The following is an 18,270-nucleotide window of genomic DNA, read 5'->3' as shown; positions in this document are numbered from 1 at the left end:
ACCGATCCATATCAATTGTCACAAAATCATGACAGTTTTCTTGGCTATATGTTTAATATAAAATGAGAGCAAGGAATATTTACAAATTCCCATATACAGATTTACAAAACAAAATAAAGGTGAACTGGAGAAATTCTGGAAACAAACATTTTTCACCTTAGTATTGTTTGAATTTAGGTTACATGTCGGTCTGATGCTTCAACAATGCCCTATTTGAGGCTGCCAATCAATTTGAGTCAACTGCATCAAAAACCAGAATTCGCATTTTACAAAAATACAAAAATCTCTTCAGTGCACACAATTACAAAAGCCATCTCCGAGTATGTTACAGAAATGTTAACGATAAATCAGAGTACTCAAAGGTATTGTACAAATATCTACAATAAACAATTTTACAAAACATTCTTTAGCCTACCCTGTGCTTACTACCAGTGGAGTAAAGGAACACAAAACATTGACTCACAAAGGGAAGCTCCAAAATCTTGTTTTATCACCAATTCTTAAAAATAAATATGGATTATAATAGGTACTGTTTGGCACATGAGACCATAGAATAAATCTACAACAAAGTGTGTTGTGAATTCTTGCAGTGACCAAAGTCTAGTCTATAGACCAGGGTCGGTTTGACATGACATTTTGTCTGTGTTCATTACAGTAAACAAGTCATATATACAATAAAATCAAACATGTGGATGACAGACAGCTGTGAGAAAAGGATATTTCCCCACAACCTCAGAAACAGCCAACATGTTGAGCCAGATCATTTCAGTGGGGGCTTTTTGTTTGAAAGTCAGGGGAGCCACAAACCGACCTCTTCTTTCACAGTCACTCGAGATAGTGTGCATGTTCCACTTAGTTGATGCTGACCAGGCCGCTCTCTTTGTGTGTTCAGACCGTGTTGGTGTTGTTGGCTGCAAAGGCGTGTAGGTTTCCCAGCTGACTCAGACCACTCTGGATGTGGGCTACGTGAATTTCTACGTTGTTCTGGAAGCAACTGCACAGGCAGGACAGGACAAACATTAAGACCAGGTGAACATGCACCCTGCCATCTTCTATCCCTTCCTTTAAAAGTCTTCCATCACAGTCATCCATCTCCCCTCATAGCGCTAAATAGGATGAAATATTGGGCAGAATGGAAGTGAACTGTAGAGTCACTCACCTGAGGTTGGAGGGGTCTATTGAGCTCTTTATGTCATTCAGAGAGTCAGTGAGTGATTTAAATTCAAAGGAGTTCAGGTCCCCTCCCTCAGCCAGGCACTGGAACAAACAAATACATGCTCAGGCAAACAAATAAATAGAGTTGTGCTGTGATGCTGTGTGAGCACACCATACACTAACCTTGATCTGCAGCAGTAAGGCAGTGAGGCCTGAGATGAGGTGTGTGAGGCTGGCGTTGGAGACGCACTGCTGGTCGTCACGGAGGGTGTTGGTCTGCTGCACCATCTCCTTGGCCTCCTCCTCACAGCGCTGACGCAGCTCTGTGGGCCGGTCCGCAGGAGCCATGCCCTGATCTGGGGCCAGCTGGAGAGGACAGAGGGAAATAGATGCGTCGATTCATATTCTTGTATAAACTGTTCTGGGACCAGCCAAAGGGAAAGATGCTCATTTAAGCTTTGTAAACAAATATGCAATTTATCGGTATAGCATCATTAGACACCCTTCATTGAGATAATCTAAAAACGACTATTGGCGATGATTTGCTCGTCTCATGCCTTCTTGCTAAGTACACTCCTAGGAAGGTAAGGCGATCTGTTACACATCTAGCTGCAAGACAATCAAATATAGCCCCTTTACAGAGAGTAGACCGAAAGATGTGCCAGTGTGTCGTCACCTCGTAGCAAAACTGCTGGACCTCGTGCAGCACCTTGTTCAGGTCCTTATTGAGCTGCTCCAGCTCCAGTACTGTGGTGGCATAACGCTTCTGGAACTCTAGGCCTATAGGCATCGAGCACGACTTCTACAAACACACAACACAATTTAATGTTAAGTTGTATATATTTACAATTTCTATGACGGAATACACTGTTAGGAACATATTCTGTCATAATACGGTCTTAGTATTTTCTGGGACTCTACCAGTTTTTCAGCTTCTGCGTTCATATCCTTCAAGTGCTTGACGTGTTCTTTCTTGATCATGAGGATCTTGGAGAGCCTCGTCTAGGAGGGAGAGATTCTTAGTGGGACATTTACCTTCACATTATGCTATATTATCCTAGAAGCAGAGCCAAGACAGGAAGACTGACCACTTGGACGAGGAACTTGACAGGGAACCCTCCAAGCGTGTCCCCGTCCGCTCCAGGGAGTTTGTTTTTCCATGGAGACTGGCTGATGAGGGGATCATTGTCCTGTCACAGGAATATGTGTAAATTCCAATGGCAAATAAGCAAAGCAATATTGATTTCAATTAAGAGACAAAGGTCAGTCATAATCATGTTATAGCAGTAGAAGTATATGTACCATTCAAAGTGACCTCAAATAAAACAGTAAAGACATCACCTAACCAGTATCCCAGATTACATCATTCAGAAATGAATGATTAGAAGTGATGAAACTACAGTACCAGTCAAAAGTTGACACCTATTCATTCAAGGGTTTTTCTTTATTTTTACTATTTTCTACATTGTAGAATAATAGTGAAGACATCAAACTATGAAATAACACATATGGAATCATGTAGTAACCAAAAAAAGTATTAAACCATTTTTTTTATTTCACCTTTATTTAAACCAGGTAGGCTAGTTGAGAACAAGTTCTTATTTGCAACTGCAACCTGGCCAAGATAAAGCAAAGCAGTTCGACACAACACAGAGTTACACATGGAATAAACAAACGTACAATCAATAATACAGTAGAAAAGTCTATATACAGCATGTGCAAATGAGGTAGGATAAGAGGTAAGGCATTAAATAGGTCATGGTGGCGAAGTAATTACAATATAGCAATTAAACACTGGAATGGTAGAATGTGCAGAAGATGAATGTGCAAGTAGAGATACTGGGGTGCAAAGGAGCGAGATAAATAAATAAATAAATACAGTATGGGGATGAGGTAGTTGGATGGGCTGTTTACAGATGGGCTGTGTACAGGTGCAGTGATCTGCTCTGACAGCTGGTGCTTAAAGCTAGTGAGGGAGACATGAGTCTCCAGCTTCAGAGATTTTTGCAGTTCATTCCAGTCATTGGCAGCAGAGAACTGGAAGGAAAGACGACCAAAGGAGGAATTGGCCTTGGGGGTGACCAGTGAGATATACCTGCTGGGGCGCGTGCTACGGGTGGGTGCTGCTATGGTGACCAGTGAGTTGAGATAAGGCGGCAGAGACCTAGTAGAGACTTGTAGATAACCTGTAGCCAGTGGGTTTGGTGACGACTATGAAGCGAGGGCCAGCCAACGAGAACGTACAGGTCGCAGTGGTGGGTAGTATATGGGGCTTTGGCGACAAAACGGATGGCACTGTGATAGACTGCGTCCAATTTGTTGAGTAGGGTATTGGAGGCTATTTTGTAAATGACATCACCGAAGTCGAGGATCGGTAGGATGGTCAGTTTTATGAGGGTATGTTTGGCAGCATGAGTAAAGGATGCTTTGTTGCGAAATAGGAAGCCAATTCTAGATTTAACTTTTGATTGGAGATGTTTGATGCGAGTCTGGAAGGAGAGTTTACAGTCTAACCAGACACCTAGGTATTTGTAGTTGTCCACATATTCTAAGTCAGAACCGTCCAGAGTAGTGATGCTGGAAGGGCGGGCAGCGATCGGTTGAAGAGCATGCATTTAGTTTTACTTGCATTTACGAGCAGTTGGAGGCCACGGAAGGAGAGTTGTATGGCATTGAAGCTCATCTAGAGGTTAGTTAACACAGTGTCCAAAGAAGGGCCAGAGGTATACAGAATGATGTCGTCTGCGTAGAGGTGGATCAAAGAATCACCAGCAGCAAGAGCGACATCTTTGATGTCTACAGAGAAGAGTCGGCCCAAGAATTGAACCCTGTGGCACCCCCATAGAGACTGCCAGAGGTCCGGACAATGGGCCCTCCGACTTGACACACTGAACTCTGAGAAGTAATTGGTGAACCAGGCAAGGCAATCATTTGAGAAACCAAGGCGGTTGAGTCTGCCAATAAGAATGTGGTGATTGACAGAGTCGAAAGCCTTGGCCAGGTCGATGAATACGGCTGCACAGTAAGGTCTCTTATCGATGGCGGTTATATACTTTAGGACCTTTAGCGTGGCTGAGGTTCACCCATCACCAAATCAAAATATATTTTATATTCTTCAAAGTAGCCACCCTTTTTCTTGATGACTGCTTTGCACTCTCTCAACCAACTTCATGAGGAATGCTTTTCCAACAGTGTTGAAGGTGTTCCCACATATGCTGAGCACTTGTTGGCTGCTTTTCCTTCACTCTGCATTCCAACTCATCTCATTTGGGTTGAGGCTGGGTGATTGTCGAGGCCAGGTCATCTGATGCAGCACTCAATCACCCTCATTCTTGGTTAAATAGACTTGCATTGCCTGGAGGTGTGTTGGGTCATTGTCCTGTTGAAAAACAAATGATAGTCCCACTAAGTGCAAACCAGATGGGATGGCGTATTGCTGCAGAATGCTTTGGAGCCATGCTGGTTAAGTGTGCCTTGAATTCTAAATAGATCACAGTGTCCGCAGCAAAGCACCCCCACACCATAACATCTCCTCCTCCATGCTTTACGGTAGGAAATACACATGCGGAGATCATCCGTTCACCCACACCACGTCTCACGAAGCCATGGTGGTTGGAACCAAAAATGTCAAATTTGGACTCCAGACCCGAGGATAACTTTCTACCCGTCTAATGTAAATTCCTCGTGTTTCTTGGCTGAAGCAAGTATCTTCTTATCGCTGTCCTTCAGTAGTGATTTCTTTGCAGCAATTCCACCATGAAGGCCGCAGTCTCCTCTGAACAGTTGATGTTGAGATGTGTGTTACTTGAACTCTGTGAAGCATTTATTTGGGCTGCAATTTCTGAGGCTGGTAACTAATGAACTTATCCTCTGCAGCAGAGGTAACTCAGGGTCTTCCTTTCCTGTGGCAGTCCTCATGTGAGTCAGTTTTCATCACAGCGCTTGGTTTTTGCTACTGCACTGGAAGAAACTTTCAAAGTTCTTGACAATTTCCGGATTGACTGACCTTCATGTCTTAGAGAAACCACATTCCATCATTACTTTATGCTTATTTGAACTGTTCTTGCCATAATATGGATTTAGTCTTTCACCAAATAGGGCTATCTTATGTATACCACCCCTACCTTGTCACAACAACTGATTGGATCAAACGCATTAAGAAGGGAAGAAATTCCACAAATTAACTTTTAAAAGGCACACCTGTTAATTGAAATGCATTCCAGGTGACAACCTCATTAACAGGGATGCAAACTGGTGAGGGCCCAAAAAGGCAACTTTTTTGTTGTTGTACAGAAACATGCAAAAAAAAGAACCTGCATTTCCCCTAACAGGGATTTAACTAATTAAACAACAAAGAATATGATCTACATGATCAGTCTGTGTGTAAAATAAAGTGGTTAACGTGAACCTAACTCACAGCTAATATTTTTTTAAAGAAAGCAATCCAATGTTATTTGTTGCCTAGACTGCAAATGACACTCAAGTCTTGATTTAAAAAAAATACAATACACTAATATTGCAGTTAGCCATGACAGCCTTTATAATAGAACGCTTGTGACCATACACATCTAAATATTGCACTTGTGAAAAAAACATCTTAAAGTAGAAATAGCATGAACCAGGCATTCTATTTTTGCTCTATTATAGTTGCCACTATAGTAGACGTCGATCAAGTGCACAAGGCTACATGTGTGCAAAAATAACGTTCACCGAGTAAAACATTTAATAATCCCCCCTCACTCACATGTTACTGTCAAGTTCTACACAACAAAAACATATTTGGGCTACAATGCACATTACATTGTACAGTTTCTGCCTTTGGACATTATTCTACAATGTGCCAGAAGAGCACATTGTAGAATAATGGGGGGGTTCTAGCAGGGGGGAGATTTTCGGCACAACGGCAAGGAGTCGTATACCAGTTAATACTATAGGGAATGGTTAGGTTACTAACGTTAGCTAGCTAACGTCACAACATCAGACAAGCTAACGTTAACTGTTTGACCTTATTAGCCAGCTAATTTTCACACCATAAACTCAAATTATGTGATCAGTTAAGTTGGCTAATATTGCTCAACATTTCTCTGGCTAGCCAACGTGAACATCGATCCAGCTACTGTAGCAATGTACTTAAAAATGCTAACACTTGTTCAAAACATGACGTTTTTCCAAGGTCAGTCTCGCAAAAATAAGCAATCTTGCGTTCTAACTACCCGCTATTCAAAGTGCTCTTAACAAATTAAGGGAATCGTTCAAACATTGGCACATTCTAAGATCCGATGATGGTCCGAAAGCACATTACCGATACTTTCCCTTGGACGTGTATTCTCGCGGGGCAGAAACCTCAGAGATCAATTGGTAAACTCTGATTTACCACCCCAAGATATCCCTGCACAACGTCTATTTGCGCCCCTACTGGATGGAAACTATAAGTGTAATGGCTGTGCTCAATGCAATGGCACTTATAAATGTAGATCCTTTAAAACACCCCCAAACAGGGTAACAGATCCCAATCAAAGGTGTCATCACGTGCTCCACTAAGGGAGTTATCTTATAATTTGTCCTTGTGGTAAAAATTGTGGGTAAAAAAACAAGCGCTAATTAGAAGTACGTATCTTGGAGAATCATAGCACCATTAGTTGCAAAAACTCGACTAACCCAGTTACGGCCCACTTTTTGGAAGAAAACCACTCGATTTCGTCTCTACGTTATATTGGCATCGAACATGTCACCCTCCCTAGGAGAGGGGGTGACTGACCTCGACAATTTATTGTTTAAACGAGAGGCTGCTTGGATCTTTAATTTAAAGACCCTTGCTCCCTTCGGTCTTAACGTAGACTTTGATCGGAAGCCATTCTTGTGATTTTGCCATTGTAAATGTTTGTATCTATGATCGTACGGTATCCATTTATGTTTTTTGTATGCTATTTTATATGAGAATTAACCAATGATATCAGGCCACACCCTGCCATGACTACAGACACCTGTGTGTCTTTTGACACTATATAAATGAGTCACCCCACAGTGTTTGTCATTATACCCTGATGAAGACAGCTTGTCTGTCAAAACGCTGGACATAAATATTTTTGCATCTGAGCTCCTAGAGTGTGCGGCTATTTATTTTAAATATTTTCTTTTTTTAAGTGTTCCACTCCGCTTGCCAGCACCTCACCTCAATAGGTGTGCGTTTCTTTCGCCTCTAAACAATGCTTGTTCTGCCACACTTTCTCCCTCAGCTCAAACTTTCCAAATGCCAGGTGTTTTTCGGTTACAGCGCATGAAGTACCGTTCAGCACCTTCCCACCCCCATCTCGGTGGTCAGGCTTCTTGCCTACCTCTTTGTTATCTTTCAGGGGACACGCTGCTGTAGCTGGTAAATTGCCATTCCACTCTCTGCTCTTTCAGCATGCGCTGATGCTGTAATTAGCACCTTGGTTGTCGAGTCTCTCTTAAGTAGCGTGCTGCATTCTATTGTTATGTGAACGATTGGCTGAACCTTGGATACAGCCAGTATTGCTCCAAAGGCGCATCACTCGTTCTCTTACAGCCAGTAGTGATCCAAAGCATCCCCGCACAAACTTTTCTCATCGGATCTACACAAATCACGTTGGTCACCTATTTTGAGGGGAATTTCACCGAAAGGTGACTAGTTTGCATCCCTGCATGAAGCTAGTTGAGAGAATGCCAAGAGTGTGAAAATCTGTCATCAAGGCAAAGGGTGGCTATTTGAAGAATCTCAAATATATTTTGATTTGTAAATTTTTTGGGGGTTACTACAGTATTCCATATTTATTATTTCATAGTTTTGATGTCTTCACTATTATTCTATAATGTAGAAAATAGTGAAAATAAAGAAAAACCCTGGATTGAGTAGGTGTGTCAAATTTGACTGGTACTGTACAATGTGCACCGTTTCCTTCTTACCATGAGGACTGGTGTGGTGGCGGAGGGGTAGGTCACTCTGGGAGGGGTCATGAAGTTCTGGAAGCGGGAGGGTCTCAGTTTCTGTGCGAAGGTTGAGATGGGCATGGTCTCGTTGGGCTCATTACTCTGGAGGGTGAAAAAACAACAGAATTAAATCAACCATATCGTTGGTAATACAGCAGGAAGTCATTTTTTGGCATTGTCTTTTTCTTGTTCCCTTGTGAATTCCTACTGATAGCGTGTGTGATTGAAGGATTTTTCTAAATGTTTTGTTTTTTAAGTTGATAACAGCACTGCTGGTAATGGACAGACTCCGGTTTCTCTGTGTGTTTGATGTTTGCCGAGGTCAGAATCCCTCATTCTAACATGTCAATGCTGAATGAGTAATGAAGACCAGGCGTACCAGCACTTCGTAATCAGGCACGGTGTGTGTGCCCAGCCCATTCCGGTCAAAGGTCACACGGTAAGTGGCAGCGCCCGTATCCACGGCATCGATCTGCCCAGTGAACAGGCCGTCATGGACTCCCCTAAGACGAGCTGGAACACACAGAATCCATCTAATCTGGAGATTTAAAGGGGACTTTGGGTGCTATGACTACAGGTTTGCTGATAGCTACTTTTAGGGTAGGGGCTGCTGGTATTTAAGAAGTTATTTTGGTTGCCATCACTACAGTGTTTTACCGGTGACTTTGGTTCCTATGACGAGCGGCAGGGGGATCTCGTCGGGGAGGTCTTTGCAGTGTGCCACGTCGAAAAACTTCCTCTGCTGCAGCATACGCATCTTCTGCCTCTTCTGTCTCAGCGCAGTCCGCTCCTCAGCAAAGAACGCAGACGAACACCTAAAGGGGAACATTTAACTAAGTCAATTAGACACAAAAAGTTGGTATACTTGGTGTGCGTGAAAGACAACCAAAGAAGGTTTCTTTAATTAACATTCCAGGATATTTCCCTGAGAATCCATTGTGTCCATAAGATGTGCATCATTGGTGTCTCGAAATAATAAAAAACAAAGGGATATTCATGGGGACAATCTATTCACTTCAAAAGGAAACAAATAAATGCAAACCAGATTTGGAAGGTCAGTCTTTAAAAAGAGAATGTGCTGTAATAATGAACAATACCGTCTGGGTTTCCCCATCAGTCTCCTGATTGTACCCCACTCCACACGGGTCAACTTCCTGGTCTTCAGGTTGGGAAAGGACTCTTTCAGGCACAGGCAGAAGTCATTGTCACCTTCAAATAAAGGTCTGGGTGGAAGAAAAGGTGTCAGAAGTCAAAGGAATTCCACCCTGGGTGGGTGTGTGTGTGTAAGTTATACAGCTGTCGTGGTAGTGTAGCTTACCCGTCTATGTTAGAATAGAACCACTCGTAGATGCACCATTTGTGTGCTTTAGGAAGTTTGAGAAGGTTTCTCAACCTCAGCCCGATTCTCTGAGACACTTTCTTATCTGGGGTCGTCACATTAGCAAACTTCTGAAAGAAAACAATCAAAACAAATGAACAAGAATGAAGTCACTAAATAGTTTACAAAAGCACATCTGGGTTATCCTGTGCTGTAGTAGTTGATCTATAGGAGGCAATGCTGTCACCTCCTCTGGGTTTAAAGAAGGCTGTGTATTTGCAATGAGGGGATAGGACAACAATGCAGGCCAAAAGCAAGGCATTTATTTTACAGAAGCAACAAAGTTTGCTTTGCCCAGCTGTGTGAGTCAGAGTTATACCTGGGGTACAGAGGTGACCCTCTGGCTCCTTCTAGGGGATCTGGATGGGAGGCGCTGCTCCTCCTCCTCTCTGAACAGTCTGCTCCTCTTGGAGCTCCGTGTGGGCTAGACACAGGGACAGGAGGGTCAGCATATCGGTGAGAATAATGTCAATGCTTTATAAAAATGTTTTTCAATGTGCAGATAGTATTGCTTATGGCACACACCTACCCCATCTATGATGAAACAGGGGCACTGATTTGTTTAGAATACAAATTAAGTGTCAAGGTAGAACTGATTGTGCAAATCAGAACATTGAGGGTTACTTGGACAAACTGCTCATGGGAAGTGCTGATAAGACTAGTGTCCACTTAATTAACAGTGATTCAATCACCAGATAAATCAATAGGAGACCTAGAGTTTCAAAGGATAGATGTGATGAAGGGCTAGATTGGCCATCTCACCGTTTCCATGGACACCAAGGTGTGTCTTCCTCTCGTGTTGTGAGCTTTTGTTTGCTTCTCATTCAAAGTATTTGACAGACTGCCCTCTGGAGATGCACAAAATGTGGCGTTATCAAAAATAGATTAAATCTTACAAATCACCACTGCTCTCTCATTGTCTATTTCACAAAACTCTGAAATGTCTTCCTTTCCTAGTATCCTTACTTTATGACCATACAGGGCTCGAAATTAACGCTTGTCCTCTTTCCCAGGGAAAGTTATTAAATTGTCGGACAAAAACAATGCAATAAGATTGTCCAAATGGACAAGTAAAAAATAAAAATCACGCACATTTAAAAAAAAAAAAGAAAAGTGGCTACTTCAATCAGAATTGGATCAGTATCCTCTGGATGCAATGTGTTGCATACTGTCCTCCCAATCTCTGCAAATTGCATCGGAGTATAATTACAGGCATGGGTCTTTCAATCATGCAGTCGCGAGATGCGGTTTTGAGATTAAAGCGAGCCACGTGTGCACATTTGTTGATATTCATTGCTAATTAGTGAGTTATTTGCCCAGTTATAGCACATTTTTGGTCAGCAATGAAAATCCTGGTGTGTGCCAGCAGGCAGTTGCCAGAAGAGAGGGAGAGCCATTTGTGCAGCAAGTAAAATAATGACATACAGACTAACTAGATGGCCAATTCAAAACATATTGTATAGTTGGTTCTCACTAGTTAACTATTAGCATGTCATTGTCATGTCCGATATCCTAAAATAACTTTCCACCGGCACTCGTGTATATCCGCAAACGGCAGACAGTTGATGAAACCATTGCTTCTTACTCCAGTTGTAAAACTGTCCCTCAAGCGCTCAAAATTGGCTATGATTCTCCTCTATTCAATACTGGCCATGTAATTCTGGCAAAGTATTGTTCGGGGCTTAAAATGCCCCACATTTATTCATAAGTCCTCTCTGGACATCAGTATTTACCTAGCATCCGCTATGGGGATTCCTTAGTAACGTTACTTGTTAGCATTTTGTAAAAATTCTGTTAAGTGACATTTTTGGGTCTTTTTTTTTTACATTTGAAAAAAATATTTTAAAAATAGCACCCCTATGGTATTACTACCATTAATACTGTATATCCCAGGATGGCAACAGGCACAGTATGAAGGTATGGATAGTGCCCAACCCTATTGACAAGTAACTCCTATCCTGTCAAGATCTTTCCTGAACACTGAATATTTTAACCTTACAAATAGATAAACATCTCAGTTCGCTTCCTCGCCCACCATAGCCATTTGATCCCTGGTCCATTGAATGAGGGAATTATTTTATAAAATACATAAAAAGTAATGTTGCAGGGTGGCCAACCATCCTCCAGGAGATTCCGGGAGAGCTACTGGGTGTGCAGGCTTTTACGCCAACCCTGCTCGAAAACACCACATTGTAAAAATGTTTTAAATCAGCTGCTCAACAGGACTTTGATAAGCTGACTGGTGTGTTTGAGTAGGGTTGGAGCCAAAGCCTGCACACCTGGTAGCTCTCCAGATGGAGGGTTGACAGCTTATCAGTGCAGTATCTTATGGGGGGCTCAAGGCCACCTAACCAGGAGATACTGTATTATACATGGGATCAGAGACCAACAGCCTTCCATTGTCAATAATAATGAATGTTATTGTGAAGTGGTTCCTTGTATCATACAACACAATTTTCTGTCACCTTTTTGGCCCATGGTGTAAAGTGTGGTTTCGGACAAGTAAAAAACAAAATCAGTCCTACTTGTCCAAAGGACAAGTGGCTAAAAAAAAGTTCATGTCAAGCCCTGCCATAGGTGAAAGGACTGGTTTCCACATTATTGATTTCGCCTATTAAGTCTTCTGCAATCAGTAGTCTTACAGGAAAGGAGAGTTAACTACCTAGAACTACATACTTACCACATCAGACAATGACATCAGTGAATAAAGCACATTGATGGTCTAAGACTATAACAATTGACAAGTTAAGAGTTCAAATGGGCTTAGTTCCGAGTCTGACACATCACCTGTGTGTTGCATTTTTAAGCTTGTAAATAGAGACTTTTAAGACTCCTAATCCAATGAGGGACTGACATCTCCAACCTTTTTGGAAAAACACAGTCAACATGGGCATGCAGTATATGTAATACATAGGTTAAATACACAGACAGGGATAATAAATGCAATGTGTTAAGCTACAGTACCTTTCAGACTGACTAGCGCCTCTGCTGAAGAGCCTGCAATCAAGAGAAGAGGGGGAATGATCCTAGACTGACATGGAATTTGTCCTCCACTTAAACTAAATCCTGCATTCCTATTCATCCTTTCTCTCATTTGATGGTGTTCGAGGATTGAGTGACTTTATTCATGATTTTGGATTTACATACTCATGTTTCACTCCTACAGACAGTGAGTCAGGTGGCCATGGCTTGCTATATACAGCAGGAAGACAGGCATCCAGTTACTGTTTGGTTGAACATTATAATGGGCAAAACGAGTGACTTAAGAGACTAAGCGTGTATGGTGGTCAGTGGCAGGTGCACCGGTTCCAGTATCTCAGAAATGGCTGGCCTCCGGGCTTTTCACACACAACAGTGTCTAGGGTTTACCGAGAATGGTGCGACAAACAAAAAACCTCCAGTCAGCGGCAGTCTTGTGGACGAAAACAGCATGTTGATGAGCAAGGTCGAAGGAGAAGGGCAAGAATCTTGCAAGCTAACAGGCGGGCGACAAACAGGCATATAGCGGCGCAGTATGGCATCTCAGAACCGACAACTCACCGGTTCCATTCCTATCAGCTAAAAACTAGAAGCGGCTCAAGTGGGCACATGAGCAACACAATTGAGTGGAAAAACATTGCCTGGTCCAACAAATCCCGTTGAGTCATGATGATGGCAGGATTTGGCGTAAGCAGCATGAGTCCATGGCCCCATCCTAAATGGTGTCGACAGTACAGGCTGGTAGCGATGGTGTAATCGTGTGGGAAAAATTTCTGCCACACGTTAGGTCCCTTGATACCAACTGAGAAACATTTGAAAGTCATACTTTTTAGAATCCATTCCCAGAATAATTCTAGCTGATCTGGAGGCAACGAGGGGTCCAACCCAGTACTAGATGGGTGTTCCCAATAAACCGAACGTACAGTGCCTATGGAAAGTCTAAACCCCTTGTACTTTTAACATTTTGTTCTGTCAGTGCCTAGATTTGGCGATATTTGACTATTCTTCTTTACAATACTGTTCAAGCTCTGTCAAGTTCATTAGGACAGCAATCGAAGTCATGCCACACATTTTCGATTGGATTTAGGTCCGGGCTCTGACTGGGACATTTACCTTTTTATTCCACTATAGCTTTGGCTGTGTACATCAGGTCATTGTGATGTCATGCTGAAAAGGTGAACTTCCATCCCAGTTTCAACTTTCTTGCAGAGGGCAGCAGGTTTTCCCCTCAAGGACTTTTCTGTACATTGCTCGATTCATTTTCCCTTTCATCCTGATAAACGTAACGCTTTGCATTTCAATTGTAGTTTCGTCAGACCACAACACTGACACATGGCTTTTTTTATTTTTATACTTCAAAACAGGATTCAAGGTGGGCTTTCTTGAGTAATGGCTTCCTTCTTGCCACCCCGCACCTCTCTGATTCAGAGGAGTTAGGTTAAATTGTGTTCGACACATTTCAGACTAGGGTATCCCCTTTCCCTTTTACAGACTTTGACCAGTCTTGACCATAAAAGCCTGTAGCTCTTTCAAAGTTGCCTTTGGACTCTTGGCAGCCTCTCTGATCAGTCTCCTACTTGCTCAGTCATCCAGTTTAGAAGGAAAGCCTGATCTAGGTAGGGTCTTGGCGATGCCATACACCTTCTACTTAATACAATCATCTTGACCGTGCTCCAAGGGATATTTTAGGTCTTTTTTATACCTATCCCCTGATCTGTGCCTTTCCACAACTTTGTCCTGGAGTTCTTTTCAAAGCTCATTGGTGCTCATGGTTAAGTTTTTGCTCTGCAATGTCCAACCCAGCAAAGGGAACATACAGGAACTGCTGAATTTATCCTGAAATCATCCTGAAATCACATGAATAACTACAATTTAACACAGGTGGAGGCTAATTAACTTGGTGTGCGATTGTGAAGGTGATTGGTTACACCTGAGCTAATTGAAGATTTATATTAAAAGGGGGTGGACACTTGTTTATGAGTTTGATTTTCTAAAACATTCCAGGATATTTCTCTCACTTGAAAGTTGTCTGGTAGGATGTGTAGATCAATGGGGGTGGAAATGTATTTATTCAGGCTATAATTTAACAAAAGGAGAACATTTTATTTTGAAAGGGGGGGCAGGGGGGTGTAGGCTTTCTACAAGGACTATATAAGAAAACCCATAGGTCAAATAAAATGTAATATTTGTGAGAATCCAAAATGTGGTGTGTCATAGTGAGGAGGAGATGAGCTCCAGTCAGCAGTCCCCATATAGCCCAGGTGCATCTGTATATGCAAATACTAAAAGTGTTGTGACAAAACAATGCTCATTGGAGAGAATGTAATCTTTATTAACCCAATAACCCAAGGTCAATTATTGAGAAAGGCTACTTTGTTAGACAAAGGTAGTTAGCTAGGTACAAATAGAAAGAATAGCAGGTGGTCTAACCGTTTTCATATTCGAACTCTCTACAATCGATGTTTGTTAAATACCTAGGAAATTGGCAGTTATTGTGGCTAGGACAGTTACCAGAACAATATGACAGCTAGCCAGCAGTATGACCCCTCACATCACCCATTAGAGGGCTGCTCTGTCAGTGTCTTGACAGATAAGACTGCTGAATAGGCGATTTGTTTTGCGATGTTTAAACAGCGAGACACCTATACGAATTATTTATTTTAGGGAACAGTGTTTAATTTATGTAACTCGCTAACAGTTAGCTAAATGTAGCTAAGTAAGTTAGATACAAATACTCAAATCAAGTAAACAAATCTCAGCTAGTTAACGTTAGATTTCTGGGTTGTTAGCTAACGGGCAACAAGCATGCTAACCTTTAGTTAGCCATAATGGCAATCGCCTAATTATTTTTAGAGCAGCTAGCTAGCGTACTAATGTGAGCTAACGCTTGTTAGCTCGGTAAGCAGCTAGCTTCCCAAGCTAACTTGCTAACAAGCGTTAGCTCACTAGCTTTTGCGTCTAGAAAACGAGTTTACAAACGCTTCAGGAAAAAAGTGCGACAAGTATTCAGTTAATAACAGTTACACATACAAGGTTCTAAAGTAAACATTTCCTCACATAATTATATTGTTAGTTTAAAAGTGTTGTTAAAATCGTGTTGTTACTTACTCTCGTCTAGCTGGTCCATCTCCGCCATCTTGAATTAGCCGCGCTGCTTTTTTCAAAGACCATATTGTCAAGATGCATTCTGGGACAGTGTGTCTGCAGGGTAATTTTTTATGGACTGAATTTATGTTTACACCTTGATAATAAACAGGTACATTATTATTATTATTATTATTATTATCATGTAAACTGTTTATGGAAAGGGATGCTTAAATTGGGTAGCAATCAAATTCATGCATTTAGTTATCTAAGCCAATGGTAGAGGGTGGGGGTAGGAAACAATACATCCACCATGCTGACCCTCAACACTGGGGCCCTCAGGGGTGCGTGCTTAGTCCCCTCCTGTACTCCCTGTTCACCCACAACTGCGTGGTAGCACATGACTCTAACACTCATTCCACATAGCTATTATGCTGCATGAGGCAAATGCCCAGCCCTGGCCAAATGCTCTGTTTAAATGCAAATACATCTCATATGAGCAATATTTGTTTTTTTCGAATACAAAATATACACTTACTGTATGCAGTTTATCAAAGTTGCACCAGGAAATATGGAATGGTAGAATGGAAATGCGAGGGCAAGATGAGGATGTATCGTAGCCGATGCTGTGTCAAAACAAAGCCTGGTGCAACTTTGCTAAACTGCATACAAGTACATTAAGTTTATCTTCTGTATTTGAAATATTTGTTCTCGCTTATATAAAAGTTACGTTCCAAAAGTTTCCAAAACGGTATCGCAAGTGAGGATTAATAACGTTTCTAAATGTTAAACAGAGCGTCAGATTGTAGTTCACATGGAACCAGCTGTGGACCATACCTTCAGCTGAGAACACAAGAGGGGAACTGGCTGTAAGCCCCCTTGGAGTTCTCGAGAGCTAAACTTAAACATGCTGTCCGAAGGAAAAAAAACTCCATAGATATCCCTGTATAATTAACTTTGACAAGACAATAATACATTAATGAGAGGGCTTCATGAGTTACTGGACCATGCAGAAGCTCATCAACCATAGCTGCGGGAAGTAGGGATGCTTAGGGTGCTGTAGCACCTCCTGAAAAATCACAATAAAAAAATAAAATGTTAAACAATATATATTTTTCGCAAAAGTAGTGCACTGAGCCTTAACTAGTATTGGCCAGTGGTGTAAAGTACTTAAGTAAAAATACTTTAAAGTACTACTTAAGTCGTTTTTTGGGGTATCTGTACATTACTATTTATATTTTGGGCAACATTTACTTCACTACATTCCTAAAAAAAAATAACACACTTTTCACTCCCTACATTTTCCCTGACACCCAGAAGTTACATTTTGAATGCTTAGCAGGACAGGAAAATGGTCCAATTCACACACTTATCAAGAGAAAATCCCTTGTCATCCCTACTGCCTCTGAACTGGCGGACTTGTCTGAGTGTTGGAGTGTGCCCCTGGCTATCTGTACATTTTAAAAACAAGAAAATGGTGCCATCTGCTTTGCTTAATATAAGTAATTAGAAATAATTTCTACTTTTACTTTTGATACTTAAGTATATTTAGAACCAAATACTTAGAGACTTTTACTCAAGTAGTATTTTACTGGTTGACTTACCTTAATAGAAAATGACTCAAGTAAAAGTGTATCTATACTTTTACTCAAGTATGACAATTGGGTACTTTTTCCACCACTGGTATTAGCGGACTGATATAGAAGTCAGTAGTGCAGGCAAAAAAAAAATTCAGCATCTCAGCTTTGGCAAAAAAGTTGGTATAATTAAGAACAGTATCTTGCAGAATTCAGTTGTTGGAATTGAAAGAGTTGTTGTCCCATCCCTTTCTCTGCAATTGTCATTCTAATGGAATACAGAAATAACAAAACCCTGTACTCAAACATTTACATCAAAAGGTGCAAAGTTCTGGTCAAAGACAAAACATGCACATCAAAATATATATTTTTAAATCAAATAACATGGAAAACCACTTTTTGTGCAGTATTAATTTTCTATCCTTACAAATCACTTAATGTAATACATTACTGTATTGTACATTGGCTGGTCATCTAGGTTTGTACCTGTAGTCTTTCCATCAATGAAAAAAAACCTACGCAAAAACAGTAATTGAGCAATGAAATGGTTTGTGATGTAGCTCAGTTGGTAGAGCATGGTGCTTGCAATGCTAAGGTTGTGGGTTTGATTCCAAGGGGGGGGACCAGTATGAAAAAGTATGACATTATGCATCCACTACTGTAAGTTGCTCTGGATAAGAGTATCTACTAAAATGGAAAAGGAATGAACAGACCATTTCAGTTCTCACATAGAAATAAGTTGCATTTGCAAAGTATTTCAAGACACTTGAAAATATAAAGCAAGTATTTTTATATTCCACAATTATCGGATTAACTGTTTTGTACAGATAATTATCAGACTCAAGTTACAAATGCACAAAAGTAGTGCACTGGGGCTTTACTAGTCCTTTATTAGCAGCAGAGCAACTAGCAGAAGAACCCCCCCTTTGTAACTCAGGGCTCAGAAGACACACCCAAATGAGGTAAGTGGGCCAACTGGGGTTGTTTTATGACAAATTAGTTCCCAACATGAATTCTCCAGACATCATAAAGCAAGTAATGACAAGAATGCCTGCCATGTGATGGGTTGGCTCTGCACAAGGGAAACACAATATTTGTTAATTTAGAGAATGGAAATACAGGAGTTCAAAGTTGCCATTTGTAAGAAGG

The 18,270-nt window shown here is 41.3% G+C and overlaps 1 protein-coding gene across 2 annotated transcripts; it reads right to left on the bottom strand.

The window, feature by feature from the left end:
• Positions 1–35: 35 nt before the first annotated feature.
• Positions 36–15,658, bottom strand: LOC106608031 (protein lin-9 homolog). Of its 2 annotated transcripts, none has more exons than XM_014205685.2 (15): positions 15,569–15,658; positions 12,446–12,478; positions 10,244–10,329; positions 9,801–9,905; positions 9,422–9,549; positions 9,201–9,326; positions 8,761–8,918; positions 8,483–8,616; positions 8,080–8,205; positions 2,244–2,345; positions 2,077–2,157; positions 1,832–1,957; positions 1,339–1,521; positions 1,160–1,257; positions 36–994 (listed from the first exon to the last, which is right to left on the bottom strand). In XM_014205685.2, exons 1-15 carry the CDS (start codon positions 15,594–15,596, stop codon positions 889–891), a joined length of 1,620 nt encoding a protein of 539 aa, XP_014061160.1. In that variant the 5' UTR covers positions 15,597–15,658; the 3' UTR covers positions 36–888. The 2 variants fall into 2 exon arrangements, with proteins under 2 accessions (XP_014061160.1, XP_014061159.1); XM_014205684.2 differs by having other exon boundaries at positions 9,422–9,552; positions 15,569–15,657.
• Positions 15,659–18,270: the final 2,612 nt, after the last annotated feature.

This window comes from Salmo salar, chromosome ssa06 (assembly GCF_905237065.1).
Source record: "Salmo salar chromosome ssa06, Ssal_v3.1, whole genome shotgun sequence".
Taxonomy (NCBI): domain Eukaryota; kingdom Metazoa; phylum Chordata; class Actinopteri; order Salmoniformes; family Salmonidae; genus Salmo; species Salmo salar.
This window is presented reverse-complemented; position numbering and strand designations above follow the sequence as displayed.